The sequence below is a fragment of the Megalops cyprinoides genome, chromosome 16 (genome assembly GCF_013368585.1).
Source record: "Megalops cyprinoides isolate fMegCyp1 chromosome 16, fMegCyp1.pri, whole genome shotgun sequence".
NCBI classification, from domain to species: Eukaryota; Metazoa; Chordata; class Actinopteri; order Elopiformes; family Megalopidae; genus Megalops; species Megalops cyprinoides.
This window is the reverse complement of record NC_050598.1, coordinates 7173204-7190738: the sequence shown is the minus strand read 5'-3', so window position 1 is coordinate 7190738 and position 17535 is coordinate 7173204. Positions and strand designations below refer to the sequence as shown.

Here is a 17535-nt window from a genome sequence, read left to right as displayed (position 1 = left end):
ATACGTAAACACTCATTCGAAGGCGTGATTTGGTATTCTACTTATCTATTACAACCAGCTACAACCTATTATTGAAATAGGGTTTTAATTGGTTATCCCTAGAGTATGGTGGTCAGTGTATAATGACGTCTTTTCTTTTGAGACTATGATTGGCTAAAAGTGGTGGCATTCATTTGATGTGGGTGTGGACTGTTTATTTGCTGTCACAAGCTGGAGCGAGTGGCTTCCGTCTTGAGGCTGCGGAAACGAGCGAGCAAAGAGGCAGCGCGAACGGGTGAGAGTGCGAGGGAGGTGGTACGTGTTATTAAATATAATATCCAGTAACAAACTACGTACGCAAGCTGTTCATTAAATTAGCCTGCGGAGATGGGCGACAAGGCGGGCACCAGGTGAGATTTTTTTCCACTTTAATTTGATAGCCTGATCATTATTTTTTCTTATTTAGGCTAGCTAGCTAAGCGATGGATAACTGCTAGCAAGCAACAATTCTGCATGCATTACCCGAGCTAGCTGTAGCTAAAGTAAAGCTGTGTGGGGAGGGTGGAGTGGCGGGGGGGCTAGGGAGGGGGTATTGTGTAGCTAGCTGTGGAGACTCGGACCTTTACCAAATAAATTACACGTATATAATGGCTACCTAACTAATGGTGAATAGCAAACGGTATCTACTTAAGCGAAGGGTGGGGTAGCTAGCGAACTAGCTAGCTTTCTGGCCAAATACCCTAGGATCACCTCTGTTAGATGCAGCTAGTTAGCTCCGACCTGATTTGTCTTGTCGTAGGCGATTGCTGGCTAACGTTAGGCAGCGTAAATGACAAGCTAGCCAGACAGAAAATTTGATAGATGGACGGCTCGATAGCAAACTAGCTGCTGAAGTTGTTAATAGCAATACATTGATAGCAAGAGAACGTCGGTTGGTAGCTACCTAGGTAGTTCTCCAAGATATCTTTGACATCCAGTTTGTTAGATACGTTAGCCAATACAACTTACGACTACATTCATATCTAAGATATCTGATTTGGGTGTGTTCTGACGAATGGATCTTGATGCTATTGATAGATTTGCAGTAAACAACAACAACAAAAAGTCGTGACTTGAACTACCTCGCTAAACAGGCTATGGTTTCTGCGTTTTGTGTTCGTGCGCGTTCGGAGTGGCCGCGACTAAACATGACATTGTGATCACTACGTAGTTGGATAGACTAACATAACGTTAACCAGTTAAGACAAACAAGCAAGATATGGTTACTGAAATAGGGAACTCTGGCTAGTTTGCACGTAGGGGGGTTGGTGGATTGCTTGCTTGGTACTTCGCAGTGTGTTGCTGGCATCCTGTTTGCTGCTCCAAGCCTGTCTTAATCGCTATTATACTGGGATGGATTTTAGCGATGGAGTGAGCGCTCGGTCTCAGTGCGATAACGAACCCAGCTAAGCTAAGAACCTTTCACACATGTGCGTTGTCGTTACACCACATACACCAAATGTTGGCTGGATAGCTTGCGTATCTGTCAGTAGGCCCAGTAAAAGTGACTTGACTTGTTTGAGTTTATTCGAGTAAAGGCTAGAGGCATGCTCCGTTAGCTGAGCATTTTCTTAGCCGAGATTTCCCCCGCAGAATGACGTGGGGTTTGACGTATGCTTTCAATTGAAATTCAGGATCACACATGGACTAGGGGGAGACCATTTAGAAACCAGCAAATCGGTGTGAATATTGATCACATGAATCCTCTGGACGCTACTCCTTCGGTTCGTCACAAAGCAGTGCATGTTTTCGATTTAAGTCGGGTATCTGCATCCCTGTACCCGGCTTTCCGTTGTTATTGTGGCGCGTGCACAGGTTAATACCCTTTGCTGTTGTTTTCAATGGGAGAAGTTGGAAAAAGCATCTGATTGGGAAAGTCCGGCGATGCGAGCGCTGTGGTTCTGTTATTGATTGACATACATTAACAGTTCGGGGAAGCGGTAAATGCGGGGGGATCGAGTAGGTGTATTCTGTTTCCCTGTCCAAATCGGCATGTGGGAAAACGATTTTTCCCCTCTGTCGGTCGCTCGCTTTCTGTCTCTCTCACTCAAGCGACAGAGTGACGGAGAGGGAGAGAGAGACGTATGGGTTACATCTGCTCCACAGGCACTGTCACATAACCGTGACAAATTCATCTTTCGTTCTTTTTCGGTCCGTTGACACGCTCGCTCGGTGATGATGAAGAGCAACGGTTCATGCCATTTTTATGCTGTAATTTTCTTCTGTTATTTTGCTGTGGGATTGTCAAAAGAACGAAGTTCCATGAGGAGGTAAGGGTGATTGCAATGAAAGATGTGGGTTTATAATACAGGGCTTTCCCCCTCACCCGTCGACGCTCGACATTGTTCAAATTACCTCTCACCCACGCACACTCATGCTCCGTCTTTTTGAATCTTTTTGCATAGTTTCTCCCTCCCAGCACAACTCAAGGGTCTGACGGTGGCAGTGTTATGGCACAGGCAAAAAAAGGGTCGCTCATACATTTGTAACACTTGTAATGATCGCATAAGAAATAAAGACCTTAAAAGGCATTAGCAGCAAGGCTTATCGTCGTTGCTGTAGCTGGAGGTTGGATTTGAAGTATCACCATTGAGAGGGGTAGACAGTGATGAAAGGATGGAAAGAAGAGTAGAGCAAGAGAGAGATGACAGCATTCATACCAGCACACCTTTGACGGGGCCTGAGAAAAGGCTTTATCTGTCTGGCAATGTCGTTTTCATTAAATGTGAGGGGCCACAGAGACTCTGCTCGCCTCTCAGAGAGTGGACAGCATGTTAAAATGCCTGCAAACCACTTCTGTTTCCATGCTCTCAGTCTCTGGAGCATTTTATAGAGGGTGGGTCTTGTAATCTCAACCACTGCAGAAAGGGCTGGATCTGTTTGACAATTTGAGAGAGAGAGTGAGAGTGAGTGCAGCGCGAGTGAAATGCAGTGATAACGTGTACCTATGACGTTTGAGTGATTCCAAACTCTGCTGTCCTCACCGAAGCGCTGTCTACACAAGTCTAGTTGTCCTGACACCCTCAAGGAGTTTGTTGGTTTTGGCCTTTTCCAGCAAGTGCGTAGTCCCTTGTGAGTCCGCTGCATGGGGGAGACTTACCGGCCCCTCTCACTGTCTGTTTTATGCACTGTTTTCCAGTGTGCTTCCAGGAGCCTTAAAGGGTTCAGGTTTAGCGCCTCATGATCAGCAAGGGTTCATTGTGTAACTCTTAGGTTTTAAAGTCATTAACTCGGAAGATGGCTGCAAAACTGCACGGGGAAATTTCTCAGGAGCTACCTGCTAAAATAGATGCAAACAAATATGAGGGCAAAGGAATGAAACCTGTTTTTCCTTAAAATAAACTGAGGCGGCTCTGAGATGAAACGGCACACACTCTATTTTTAGAAACTGCGTTGGTTACTTCATGTTCATTGGTGTCATCTTGTTAAGTTGAACATTAACTTGCTGTTTAAAATATGCAGGCCACAGCATCCTGGTTAGTCATTGCTGGATTGTAAGACGATAGAAGCCTCACGTTGACACCCCTGTCCCTTCGCTGAAAGGGAAGCCTGTGTGGGTAGAAGGTTGTTTCAGGTGCGAAAAGTTAACAGGTGAGATATCCTGGTGGTTTGAGGAGAGCTAGCAGTGTGAGGGAAGGGCTCAACTAATAAGCGGTGCAGAAAACATCTACCAAACCTGCCAGCAACAATTTGTTTATGGTTTGTTTGTGAGTCAGGTTGGACTTTCCCCACCAGAAACATTCAGCACACTCTGTTTTGGGGTGGGACCCCTTTGGGGTTGGACCTGTCAGTTACTGACAAGATGGAAACTGCACCAGGCTGGGCGATCGCACAGAAGAGAGAAGGCCACGTGTCCACTGCAGGGGAAGGTGTTGGAGATGCCCATCCGTGCGTTTTGGGTGAAGTGGCGTTCTTGACCCCCCCTCGCTTCGCTCACCGCAGCACTTGGGGATTAGGCAGAGAGTTTGAAGCTCATTAATTGATTGGTTGTCCCACGTGTCCTCACTGGCCCCCCCCTCCTCTGGGAGGATTAGCACGTTCGCTGCGCCGCCCTGTCCCCGGATGAACCCCGCCTCAAGAGCCTGCAAGGTGCTCTTGGGGCACACCATCGCCCGAGAGCGCTCGGCCCAGTCTGAGAAGGAACAACCGGCTCAAACGCCCAGCACCCATGGTGTGAGCCGGCCTATTAAGGTCAGTCTTAGTTGCCGAGAGACTGCGGCACAGCGTGGCCTCTTTATGCAAGAGACGCCGTTTAAGAGGCATTTAAACCGGAGGCTTCCGCCAACATCTCTCCGGGACTGGTGTCTCTGTTGCCCCGGCGGCCGCTGTTGGGGTGCCAGGAAGGTGTGAAATGTGACTGTGGGTTCCAAACGGGGGAGGAGGGAGGGGGTGTTATTGCACAGGCGAGGCTGAGCGCGTGTGCTGGAGCTTTTTCGGGTGCTCAGGGTTTCTCTCTTCTGGCTGCGCCCACATCTCACAGCATTATTCCGTCAGGCTCGCCATTCCCATCACGTAACTGGAGGTCAGGAGGTGTCTGGTTTTCATTCCACCTGAGCTCTTGAGCACCTAATCAAGCGAGCGCGCTTTTGGTCCCAGGCAGTGAGTTAACCCCTTCCCTCTCAGGTGCTCAGATCGGGGGGGGAGCACCACAGCAGCTGCTGGATAGGGACTCGCCTGAAGCACAACAGTGCAGTGCACCCTGGGAATGATGTGCTTACTGATGATGTCTGGGAAGCAAGCCTGACGCAGTTTAATCCTTTAGGTTCATTCCAGAGAGGACTGTTTGGTAGCCCGGCTTATTCCTCTGTGCTGCTGTAAAGCAAGTTGCGCATAATCTGAGCAGAATTTGTGCGGCTCCTGCGCAGCTCCGGGCTGCAGCCCTGCCCCTCCCCGCCACCCCTCACCCCCTCACCTCAGTGCCGAACCGAGCGGCCCACTCACACGCATAGCTGCAGGTGATCTCACTACCCACGCGGTGAGTCAGGGGCCTGGAGTGGCCATCGGCCAGGAGCCCTCACATCTGTGGAGATGACCTTATTTTCCTCCTCCCTCCCTCTCTCTCTCTCTCTCTCTCTCTCTCTCCTCCTAACAAAAGCCTCAGTCAGCCCAAGGGGCTGTCTCATTTCAGTTTCCACCCACTTTTCGCCGGCACCGAGGACGTCAGCCGCCTTTGGAGAACGCAGGGAGAGGGCTGTCCGCCGCCGCGGAGGGTCGCTGTCAAATGGCAGGGGCGGGAAAAAGAAAGGTCCCCCCGAGTGTGACATCCCCTGACGCGGCGGTTGTGGCCGCCACATTCCTCGCTAGTGTCACCTCTGCGTCATCGCCCTCCTACATGCTCTGAACTGAAGGGGAGCGCAGAGATTTTCCTCCCTCCTTGGGCACGTTGTTCTATTGTTTCTGGTTTTCAGCACCCTCTAAAAGTTAGGCAAATCTCATTACTAGAGTGTCATTGTCATAACAGGTGTGTGCTCATCTCTGGCTTGCGTCAATGCCTCCCGATTTCCAACAGGGGAATTAACAGTACAGAGCTGGCAGTTTGGGGGAGACGAGCGGTGCCTGAAACTCATGGTTTTGTGTCACTGCCTCTCCATCACAGCGATCGTATCTGCATAGGCTCGGTTATGAGGGCCTGTCTCTCCTCTCTTCGTTTCCGTTCTCTTTTGCATCTCTGACTCCTCCTCTCTCTTTCTCAATCGCTCCCCCGATTTCACCACTGAGCCCGATTGCACACACTCCCCTCCATGTCTCTTTCTCATCCCCTCTTCCTTCCTGTCACTCCACCGCTGTCCATTCTTCTTGTTTGATTCTGACGTTCGGAGAACCACTTTCAGTCTCTTTCGCCCCTTTCATTTGACCAAGAATCAAGATGTGTGCACTGTGTGTGTTTGTGTGTCTGCATGTGTGTGTGTGCGTGTGCGCATATGGGTGCATGTGTGTTTGGTGGGGGCAGGACAGTGTTCTTCCAGCTGACACTGAAAAGCACAATGTTGAGTGTTAAATCAGCTCTAACAGAGTTTATACTAGCACAGCAGGGCTCAGACACACTCCGCCGGAGTTAATTTAGCGCAGAGCGTTGTGCTGCGAGAGCACAGCGGCACATCTCGCCCTGCTCCATGTCTGCTGGCCCCGTGTTTACCCTCCCAGATAAGCCGAGAGTCCGTGTTTTGTTGTGTGGATTCCAGTGTTTGTCCCTCTTTGCCAGCGTGCGGTGCGGGTATTTGCCTAGCTTTATTAGAGGCGGCGCTGCTTGTGTGGTTTACGGTAACGTCTTTCTCGAGCTGATCAAACACAGACGGTGCCAGTGTCGGCCCGCATTGATTTCAGCCGGAGTGAAAAGATACTGCCTTGGCGCCATCAAAGGAAATCCGTTCAGCGTTCTCTGAGCTGATAATGCGTACCCCATCCCCCTCCCCCCCACCCCACACACATGAACTTCTTTCTCACACACACACACACACACACACACACACACACACACACTCTTCCCCTCTTCTTCTCTTTCTCTCTCTCTTTAGTTCTCTGTCTCTGCTGGCCCCCTTGCCCGCGCTCTGGCTCTTCACCGTGTCCGCTGTGGTCCCGCTGCACTGGCTTCGCCCGGGCTGAGGGGGTCGGGTTGTCCGTTGGATGTGTTTTTGAATTCATGTGGAGGCAGGCGCAGAGCTCCCCTGCAGGGCAGCAGTAAAGTGAACAGCCAGGTCCCACCTTGTGCGCCAGTGCGTACGTGTGACAGAGAGAGTGACTGTTCAGCTGAACGCGTGCGCATTCGCCAGGACGCGAGAGGGAGAGCTCAGCACCACAGGGATCGCGTGTATTTGTTTTTGAAATTTGCTGCATATAGGTGAAACTGTGGAAAATAAACACACCCTAACACCCCCCCCCCCCTCCAGTCAGGTCACAGTGCGGAAAAAAGAGAGAGGGCGGCTGCCTCAGCAAACAGGGTGGGAATGTTTTCAGGAACAACTGTTTTTGAATGTCACAGGAGATGGAGCTCTTTTCGCACGGGTTGTGCTCGGCGGCCCGCCCAGCCCTGCTCTGCACGGATGGTGGAGGACATGCATCGCTGGCGCAGGCAGTGACTGAGCCGCCCGAAACTCCTGCACACGCCCTCCTTTTGCAACGCAGTTTCCCTCAGGGCCAGGAACAAAGAGCAGCGTGCCGTTTGGTAGGGCTCAGTGCTGAACCGTCAGGTGGCTGTTAAACGGTGCTCGCGGGCACTTTCAGTGTGGCAGGTGCCATCGGCTGGCCCACTTGTTTCGGTGCTGGGTCTTCAAAATGGTGCTGTTCCAGGTGAGCAGGTGTAGCTTCATGTCTGCAAACAGCGTCATGGCTCCCGGTCTGCTAAAGGCTACAGAGACACTTTATCTGTGAAGGGTATCGTGGGTAAAAAAAAAAGACACTAACCATGTGATTGTAGTTGCTGGATAATTAGCTGAGCTATTGTTTGTGAAAGAAGCTCCTGTTGCATTGGCCTGTGTCGCCACAGCCCTGTTGACAGACAGACTCTTGACATTTTCAGTTGTTCTGTAGTCTACCGGTGAGTAATGGAAAAATCTGATTTATGCCAAAGAAAATTGAGATATGAACATTTATGTAATCAGCTTTTTATGAAATTACTGGTTGTTCAACAGTGGACATAGAAGACCGAAGAAACAGAACATAAGTGGATTATCGTATAGCTTATATAGTTCACGAAGAAGGTCTTAAAGTTCTGGTTTCCTTCAAGATGTAGGGGGTCCACTCTAAGATGGGTCCTCTGTGAGTGAATGGACTGTGAGCTCCAACCACTGCCAGAGCAGCCAGGTAAAAGCCAGTCAGGTGCAGAGGAGCCACTGAAACTGACCCCTGAACCCAGTATGTTTCTTTCAGTGCTGTCCTCTCTCCTTCTGGAAGCTCTGCACTGTGCCTGCACAGCAGTGCGCTGATTCCAGATCAGCCTGTGCGCAGGAGGAGCTTAGGAAATCTGGGCGATCACATACATGTTGGAAAGCTGCTGTCACTGTGGATGTGTGTGTGTGTGTGTGTGTGTGTGTGTGTGCATGCGTGTGTGTGTGTGTGTGTGCATGCGTGTGCATGCGTGTGAGTGCACGTGCCCTCGCAGCACAGAATGTTTAGTCAGAATTGCACCTTCACAATCAAGACAGGAAGCGAGCGAGCAGAAAAGAGGAAGTGTGACTATCGCAAGATTGGGCAAGAGTTTGCTGACGCTCCTTTGTCTCTGCGGCTCTGCCGCCTTCTCTCTCGCGACCCCCCCTGCTCTGCCCCCCTCTCCGTCCCCTTTTCGTAACCTCTTGCCGAAACCCGGGAGAGGAGGCCGCACAGCTAATTTGCCAGCTCTCTGGTCCCCCCACTTTAAGCCGAATTACGAGCGTGGAATACAGCCGTCTTATTTTAGCAATGCCCGGTGGAGCAGAGACGCGGAGCGTATTAAACGGGAAACTTTTCCCACGCGCTCGTTAATCAAAGATTACAGACTCAATGCAAACGGTTGTTTCTCTCTAATCTGCTGCTTTTGCAAATGCAGGCTGAGGTAAGAGGTTTTGTGGCCACTGATTAGCGGATGTAACCTGGGTTTCGTTTCAGTCCAGGGCCCTTTGACACAAGGAGCTGGCCTTTTGAGCATTTGTCACGCTCTAGTACCCAAGGGGAAAGGAGTCTGATTTGCAACTAGGCAAATAAACTGCCATTCACAATAAGACAAGAATGTTAGAAAATGGCCGAAAGCGGCGACGTCGAACTGCGAGGAATTCGACCTTGTGTCAGAAGCTGTAATCTGAACTCTCCGCGGTGCGGCTGAGGTAAAAGTTCAATCGGGAATGTATCGGACTTCACACGTCAGGTCTCGTAATAAAAATGGAGCGATTAAAAATGACAAAAAGAACAGTCACACTCAGGGACAGCAGCCAAAAAAGCTGGCCAGAATCCTAATTCAGCTGCATCACGAAAACGGCCTCCATGCTGCCTCACACCGCCAGAGGAACAGATGATAAATGGATGTCTGGCCAGGCTGAGGTAGCATATCAGCCATTAGCTTTCAAAAGGATATTAAACAATTTAGGTTTACATACTGTCATTTGAAGAAAGAAAAAACTAACAGCATAACTCAACAGGACAAAGAAATAGAAACTGCGATTGTTACTAGTTACCATGTAAAACAATCTTAATCTGTTTTTAATGGTCAGAGACTTTGAGTTCCTCGATTCTGTGTTTTTTGTTTGTAAAACCTGTCTGTTATACATCAGAGGCATTCAGGCACTAGTTTGGATGCTTCAAACTTGTGAAAGGTGACGGAAGTGTGAGCCGTTATCGTGTTATCGTGATACAGTCACAATTCTCTCGCTTGTCACGGTGCTGGAATGGATTTCAAAACATCAAAAAATTGCCAAGCAACCGGTGCAGCTCCAGAGGGTTACGCTGAAGAGAAGGGGAAGTGACTGATCTCGTAACACATTCCATCAGACATGGCGCTCTATCCGCAAGCGGGCGAGGGGAAAAAACGTCCTCTCCAGAGGGTGGAAAACGGGAAGTGACCTCACTCCATGTAAATAAATGGAGCTGCTTAGGTTATGTTTTCTGATGTGTCACAGCCTGTGTTGACCCCACGTTAAGAGCAATGACTGTAACACCGTTTGTGCCATTTCACTGAAACGTCTCCGTGTGGTGCTTCTCGATGGTGCGGCTGATAACCACGGTCAGGCGATTCGGCACTGAAAAGGCTTCCATTTTGGGCTTATGTACCAAAAGCGGAAAACCTGTGGTTTTGGTAGCTTTCCACTACACAGCTAACATCTAGATAACTAGAAAACTGCTTCCTCTCACCAAATCCTGCGGCATCATCTGTTATTGCAAGATCTGTAGATTTGTGTTCACAGCTCAATGGAAAAGCAAGTGTTTTATTCACTCACACATACATAATAATTTTAGCAATCATGCACTTTAATGCTCAAACACACTGAGTTCCTGTATCATACATGGTTGTTTTATTCTGTTAATCTGACACGGTTTGCTTTTGTCCCGTCACCGGAAGGCTTCGGTAGCTACCCAGACAATCCCAAGCTTCTGTGTTTGCTTTGTTAGCTGGCGGGTCAGAGGTCAGGTATGATCCCAGCTTCAGTGAAGCAGAGCTGTCCCTCCTCCACCCTCCTATTTCTCTAATCTCTGTCAGCCTGACTCCCCCCCCCAAGATACACTCTCAGGACTCACCTGAGCAGAGGTTATGAGTATAATAACGCAGTGGTGATATTAAGCAGGGAGTAATTCCCCTCTAAGACACCCGCCCGGGCTGCGTTTAAAACCATTAAGCGGCCGAGTATCTGCCGTAGATGTGCGCCGTGGCTGTAAGTAGCTTATTAACTTCAGTATGCTAAGCAGCTTTCCAGTGCGCAGGGCAGGAGCGAGGGAGGGAGAGAGGGAAGGAGCAGGACTGGACATCGTTCCTAAAAGGATATGATCCGCAGTGGAGCTGCTGAACTGTGGTGTTTTTGCTGGCCTGGGTTCATGAGAGCACTAAAACAGGCTGCGGTGCGATGCCCCCAGCTGACAGCCCCGGGTATTTCTGCGCAGCAGGGAGGGCAAGGCTGGGTTTCCTCGGGCTGGCTAGAGGAAGTGAGGGATGGGAAGATTTGTGATTGTTCTGCAGAAGCTCAGGAAGCAGACCCCCCCCCCCTTTTAGTGAAAGATTATCATTGTTATTGCGCTGTGTGCACTATTAATTCTGTCCGTCACGAGGTGGAGATTGGATTGGCCGAGGCACTCCGCTCGGCGTATACCTGAACCGGGCTCCAGCGTGTCCCCCTCTGCACCCGTCCCTCTCCCTTTCAGACGTCTGCTCTGTGCGGTTTGATCTCCCTGACGAGTCTGACAAGGCCTCCTCTGTCTCTCCTTGCTGTCCTTCCATGAGCACGATCCTCTAGCCCCATCTGTCTGAATGTGAGCTCCCTGCCTCTCTGCTGCAGTTGGCTGCATTCTGCCACTGTTCTGTTCAGTTTTGAGTTATATGCGTCTGTGCTGTAGAGTTGTTGGTGATGAGTCGTCTGCCTCTGTGCTGTTGGCTGTATCGGCCTCTGTGCTGTTGGCTGTATCTGCCTCTGTGCTGTTAGCCGTATCGGCCTCTGTGCTGTTAGCCGTATCGGCCTCTGTGCTGTTAGCCGTATCGGCCTCTGTGCTATTAGCTGTAGCTGGTTGTGAGGTCCCTGTCCTGCAGTTTTTTTGTTTTTTTTCTCCCCGATCTAAAACTCTGCAGATTCCAGGAGGGCCTTTTCATTTCCTGGCCAAAGAAAGAAAAACAGGAGAGCATAAGAGGGCCAGGGGAAGCATATTACTTGAGAACCGGATCACCAATGTAACCCCTCCCCCCAGCCCAAAAAAAACCTCTCCTGTGGGTGTGTGTGTGTGTGTGTGTGTGTGTGTGTGTGTATGTGCGCGCAGGCGTGCGGGGGCGGGAGGAAGACACTGTGAGGTAGCACGCTACATTAAATGTGAAGACACTTGAGTAACTTCCTGCAAAATTTGAAAAAGCCAGCCTCCGTTTGGCCTGTAAACACATAGGTCATTTTGCAGCTAACTCAACTGAATTGGGACGAGCCTTGCAATCATCCAACAGTTATCTCCCTCTTGACCGATTTGGTTTCTCAGTGCGTGATTGAAAAAGTCAGCAGTCAGGCTGAACTTGCTATTCGACATATTTGCTCAAAGGCCCTGTTAACTCTTAAAAACCAGCCTCGGCCATCCGCCTTCCCCTTTTAAGAGCTGCAGCTGTAGACATGTGATACTGGACTACGTGCACCAACCATAATACTGTATATCTGTAAGTTTATAGCCGGCCCTCTCTTCTGTAAGGGATACTTATGACACCTGACAGCGTGCGATGCCATCCAACCTGTCATTAGCAGGGATTGGTTTCAGATATACAGATGCCAGGCAACAGCAGCAGAACAGAGCTGTTGGGAAATGGCATGAATAAGCACAGTTGAGTAGAGTATTATATGTAACAGTAAAATTCTGCTTTTCATTTTGAAACTTGAAATGTTGATATCTTTATAACTTGGTGTCTGTTTTTTTTGTCTAGTATTTCAATATTCAAGCTTTTTTTTTTTAACTACAAATGCACTAAGCACTCATCCCTACCACCAGCCCAGATAAAACTCTCCAGCAGAAAAATGGCTGACTGTCCAGTGGATTCTTCTCTAAATTCTCATTTCTGAGAATGCCGCCATGGTCAGGGGGCAGCGAAGGGTGACCGAACACTCAACAAACAGCTTTCCCCCTTAGCTGTTGGTGTTAGCGTAGCACGCTACGTCTGTTTTTTTGTTGTGTCTGTGAGTGGCTTCGTTTTCCTCGGTTGTAGCGAAAACGAAGCGGCCGCCAGACAAAATAAATGAGCTGATGGGTGGCGGAAGGGTGGGGGGGCAGGGGGGGTGGCCTGCAGCAGATACGCAGCTGCACCACCCGAAAGTGCCGTTTGACATTTAATAACAGCGCAGCCCTCCGGCCCCTGGAGCAGAGTGTCAGACTTGATTCCAATACGGCCCTCAACGCGAGTCCCTCGTGCTCTCCTGATGTAATTAGGCCAATTAGTTAATTAGCTGTACACAGTAACACCTGCGTAAGACACTGCGGTAAACTACCTCAGATGTTTACCACAGAAGGGCCCTAAGCAGCACAGCGTGGAGCTGCAGTTTTGAATGAAATGATGATTCTGGATGTCGCCGACCCAGAAATGTCTTCCTTATGCAGGTGTTGACATTAAAACATATCATTAAAACGTGTACAAAGGAAACAAAAACGATGTTCTTGTGACGAGTAATTATCGCCGGGGTAACATTTGAGTCATGTAACTACCGCCAGGAACGGCTCTTCATGTACGGCGCGTAATTAGTGTTATTAAGCTGGCGGATTTATTTGTTTTGCCAGCTTAAAGACACCGTTCCCCGCAGAAGCCCTTCAGAGGGAGCGGACTGATTCGCTGTAATTACTGTTTATTGTTTGCCTGAATGTAAACGGGACATCACATTTGAAGAGGGTGGCGGGGGGGGGAGCGGTCCCGCGGCACAGAGCCGATGTTATTAATTAGAGCCGGTAGCAGCCGTCTGCAAGCTCACCCCCCCCAGGGTGTCGCAGTTGTGCGCGCGACCCGGTGCAAGACAGCAGGTGTTCGCCTCTGCGCTTTTTTTCCTCTTTTTTTTTCTTGTCACGCTGAGCGGAGTTTAGGGGAGAGCCGTGGGTGATCTTGTCTCATCGTCCTAACAAGTAGCATACTAGTTTTAGCATGTAACTGACAGGTACCCTGCTAGTTATACTGTATGATAAGCACTGTACTGGTTTTATCATTTGTCTAACAACTAGTGCTAGTTGTCTAAGTAGCTTGTCTAAGTAGCAGGTGTGGTACTGGTTTCTAGCAGCTGCCGGGTTAGTTCTCGGCCACGCAGCAGACTGTTTGTCCTCACCTGCTTGGTCTGAGGGGTATGATATGCTGGGAGATCAGTGGGCATTTGTGTCCTCGCTGTGCATTATTTGCGGCAGCGCAGCCTCCAGACCATAGCCGCCCGCCTGCCGCTGCTGCGGCACGGCATGGGGCCTCCACTACAGGCACGGGTACGCCGGGAAGCTGCAGGGCACCTCCGTTGGTTGGTCTGGGAGCACTGAATGGGCTGCCGTCTTAGTGAGGTTGAAGTTTCCAGAGATGTGCCAGAAATCAAACCTCGCTGGACAGCGGCGTAGCGGGGAGGAAATAAAATGGCAGCAGTGGGCGACATGCGGAAGGAGCCGCTGACTATGAGAGAATGCAGCTTTATTTTTTACTGAAGTGAAAGTTGTCATTGCATGTGGAAGATGTGCAAGATCATCAACAACCGGCAGCCCAGACCTTAGAGACCTTTTATCGGTCATCTGAAGGCTTATATCAGTCTTCACACACCCGTACCAGTCTGTGCCTCTGCTGGACCCCATCTCAAACTAGGCCAAATCTTTTGGCAGTCCATTCCCTATTTGTCTGTCTGCCTGACCGCCAACTGTTTATGTATTTTATTTGCTGATCGATCTCTTTATGAAACCATTTGTTGCTTAGTTACTCCCCCCACCCACTCTCTCGCTCTGGATATCCGCTGTCAGCCCGCATTAGAGGAAGTGTTTGTGTGGGGATAGCTGGGCTGCAGGAAGTGGGGGTGTCATGTGATGTGGGCAGCGGTTGAGGTGTTAAAACTGAGTGCAGCGGGTTGGGAAGAGAGGCAGGCGGCTGTGGCACAGAGAGGCCGTAACATAAAGACGCACGTACATGCGTCATACAGGCATGCTTTTACACACACTGTGCACGTTGAGGTGATTTGATACATGGGAGATGAGCAGAGAAATTACATTTGCATTTACATTACATTTAAATTGAATTGATTCAGATCAGTGGGCAGTGCTGGCAAGTACAATCATTTTTCCTCTGCTAGCATAACACAGGTGTCGGGAAGCAGGCTCACATTGTGCTTTGCGGGACAGTTTTGGGGAGAAGGAAGCTACTTGTATGTAAAGAGGAATGGCAGGGCACAGGGATTGCAGTGGCAAACCGGTGTGGACGTGCAGACGTTCAGGGAGACCTGTGCTGTCCCCGAGCCAAGTCCCAAGGCCTGACGTCCGGCAGAGCCCGATTAGCCCCAATCCAGCAGTTCTTAACCTTGATGTAGCCTAGCGCGGCCTCGCCTGTGCTAATTCCCAGCGGGACGAGAACCCAGGAACGGAAAGCGGGTGAAATATTGATCGCGCTCCCAGCGCGGCGGTGAAGATCCTTCGGTTTGTCACTCCCGAGGTCCATGAAAGATTCATAGTGGGGGGGCCAGCCTTGGGGTGGAGACGCCGTGTCCCTCGCCTCGGCAACCACCTGCACCGGCCCCGAGCATCACCGCTTAACCTCCCTGGAAGTGTTCCCCGCGGCGATTGAATCAGATCAGTGTCGTAAAGGATACGATCGATGGGGGCGGCTCAGTAGGCACCGAGCCTTTGTCTCCTCCCTTTCCTCCTCCTCCTCCTCTCGATTTCTCTCTTCTTTCCATCTCAACACCACGTTCTCATCCACATTCAAAAATGTATTTGGGCTGTTTTTGTTTTTGAGAGGGGTGATTAAAATAAAACTTGCACTTCCTATGAGTCAGATGGGAGTGGCCTTGTGGTTTCACACCCTTGGTCTCTGCACCTAAACCATGAGCAAGTGGAATTAGGCAGAATGTGAAGGCTGCTGACGATTTATGTTTTGGAGAGTCAAAACGCTGGTTTTTGTCTGTATGACGTTGGCTGGTAGTTGAGTCGGTTTTCAGTTGAGTTTATTAGCAATCAATGGATGGGATTGTGTGCTTTTTATGAATGGCCCTCTGTGTTTAGATTTTGGGGTTAAAGGTCATGGTTGAGCAGTCCTGCTCCTTAATGGCCACTGTGGGGGGGGGATGTTCAAGAGTTATCCATTAACTGAGCCATTTAGCTTCTGCTTCTTCAAAGGTACACCCTTCAGAAGCTTCATAGGTCTGTCAGTTTTTAAGAACTGACAGAGAAGAAATAAAAAAAGAGAACAATAAATTCAACAGCATTGGTTCCTTTCTCCTGTTACTGTACTGAAAGTAGACTCAGCCACAGAGGTACTCATGAGCTATGCATGCCCATACATGTCGCTAGAGAGATTTTGATAAAAAAAAAAAAAAAACAGTTACCTTGGTAATGACAGGAGCTGAACTTCATCATACAGTAGATAGGGTTTTCAGTTTTCGGTGTTTTTCTTTTTTTTTTTTTTGCACAGATCACACAAGTGGCCTCCACAGCTAGCTGAGCTGCGGTGTTGAATCAGGACAATCAGTCAGTCACTAACTTGAGCTTATCACGATGGAATCGGTGATAAGCATTGCGCTCTTTTCAGCTGAGTTTCCTCCACCTCGACACTCTGTGTTAATCCGAACTTTGGGGTATGGACCGTACTGGGTCCTCTCGATCGCTTTCACCTCATGTGGGTGTGCGTGTGCAGAATCCCCCCCCAAAAAAACCCTCGAGCCAGATTACACAGAGGGGATGTCATTGTTTGTCTGCAGCTGTGTGCGGGCAGTAGTTACACCTGAGCCAAAATCTGGGAACTGGCAGTAGCTCAGAATTGAGAATTGACTTGCTTGTCCAGTGGAACTGAACAAAATTGCAGTGCTACTGCCCCAACGTTATCAGACCACTGATGGTGGTGGTCAGAGACGCATGAAAAGGTGCCAGTGCTTAGCCATCGCATGGAATCTATGGTCAATGATGCATGTGGGGTTTGAGGAGTCCTGGCCTACAGATCACATAGGGTTTCAGGAGTCCCAGTGTACAGATCACATAGGGTCTGAGGAGCCCTACAGTAAAGATCACATAGGGTTTGAGGAGTTCCACACTTAGCACAGCGGCTATTGTGATAAACCCTCTCCTCCCTCTTCCCCCTTCTTCTGTTTCTCTCTGTCCTTCAGAGCCGGGCCTTGCAGACGCATCTTTATTTAGCGCCTCTTTACCTGGCCCAAATTAAATCTGGACCCAGACTGATCTCTCCTGTTTTTTTTTTCCCCTCACGTCGCACGCACATGGACACAAACAGTCCTTGGGCAATAGAGACGTCCAGAGCTCTCCGCTCTCGTTCGGTCCCCGGCCAAAATGTGCATCCTCAGCACGTTGTGCAGGATCTTGGGCGCCACAGACCCGACACCCCCACCCACCCACCTCGGGGCATCACCATCGGCCCCTGTCACAGCTCCTGTCCGTCCGTCTGACCATCTGTGGAGGGGGCTTGGAACTGTCCATGGAGCTGGGCGAGCACAGCTAGGCAAGCCTAATACAGAATTTGCCATTGGAAAACAAGGTTGCACTGCCCTGCATTGTCCTGACAACAAACCACCATTGTATTGAATTGAAAAGGGGTCGTGGATTTGGACTGTGGGGAGAGTGTGAGGATGTGTACCAGGTCAGAAGGGGGGGGGGGGGGGGGGGGTGGATCATTAATGTGGGTTATCTTGGCCTGACGCTTGTGTGCATACGCCCTCTCTCCCTCTCCCTCTCCCTTCACCCGTCGCTGTGCGTGCGCGTTTCCTGTCCTCGAGTCCGGCCGCACGAGGCCCGCATGGCGCTCGCTGGAAAACAGCTGGGAGGGGCTGGAATGAGGAAGTGGTGGAGAGCCACAGCAATGCTACATTGTCTGTACTCTTTCCACTGCGTGTTGGTATCGGCTTGTGAAATGACACCTTGTGCTCTCTCTCTCTCTGTCTCTCTCTCTCTCTCACACACACACATGCGCACAAACACACACACACACACACACACACACACACTTATTGGTGCAGGCCTGGCTGGGCCAGCCCGAGCTTCCCACGCACATGACACGCGCATCCACAAATATTTGCATTTTCTCTGGGCTGCAGATATGCATGTGTTTGAATGTGTTTGTATAATTGAGTTGCGTGTTTGCACGCGTGTTTTTGAGTTGCTCGGGTCTGCGTCTCTCCATCCACTTCACCCAGAGCCCGAAAGCGTGTCCCCTCC

General features: G+C 50.0%; 1 protein-coding gene across 1 annotated transcript in view; it reads left to right on the top strand.

Moving 5' to 3' along the window:
* Positions 1–217: 217 nt before the first annotated feature.
* arrb2b (arrestin, beta 2b) overlaps positions 218–17535 on the top strand; it is a 38139-nt gene continuing 20821 nt past the window's right edge. Inside the window, exon 1 of the mRNA XM_036547790.1 lies at positions 218–389. Within this exon, the coding sequence (XP_036403683.1) occupies positions 367–389 (23 nt within the window). The 5' untranslated portion in view covers positions 218–366. The remainder of the gene's footprint in view (positions 390–17535) is intronic.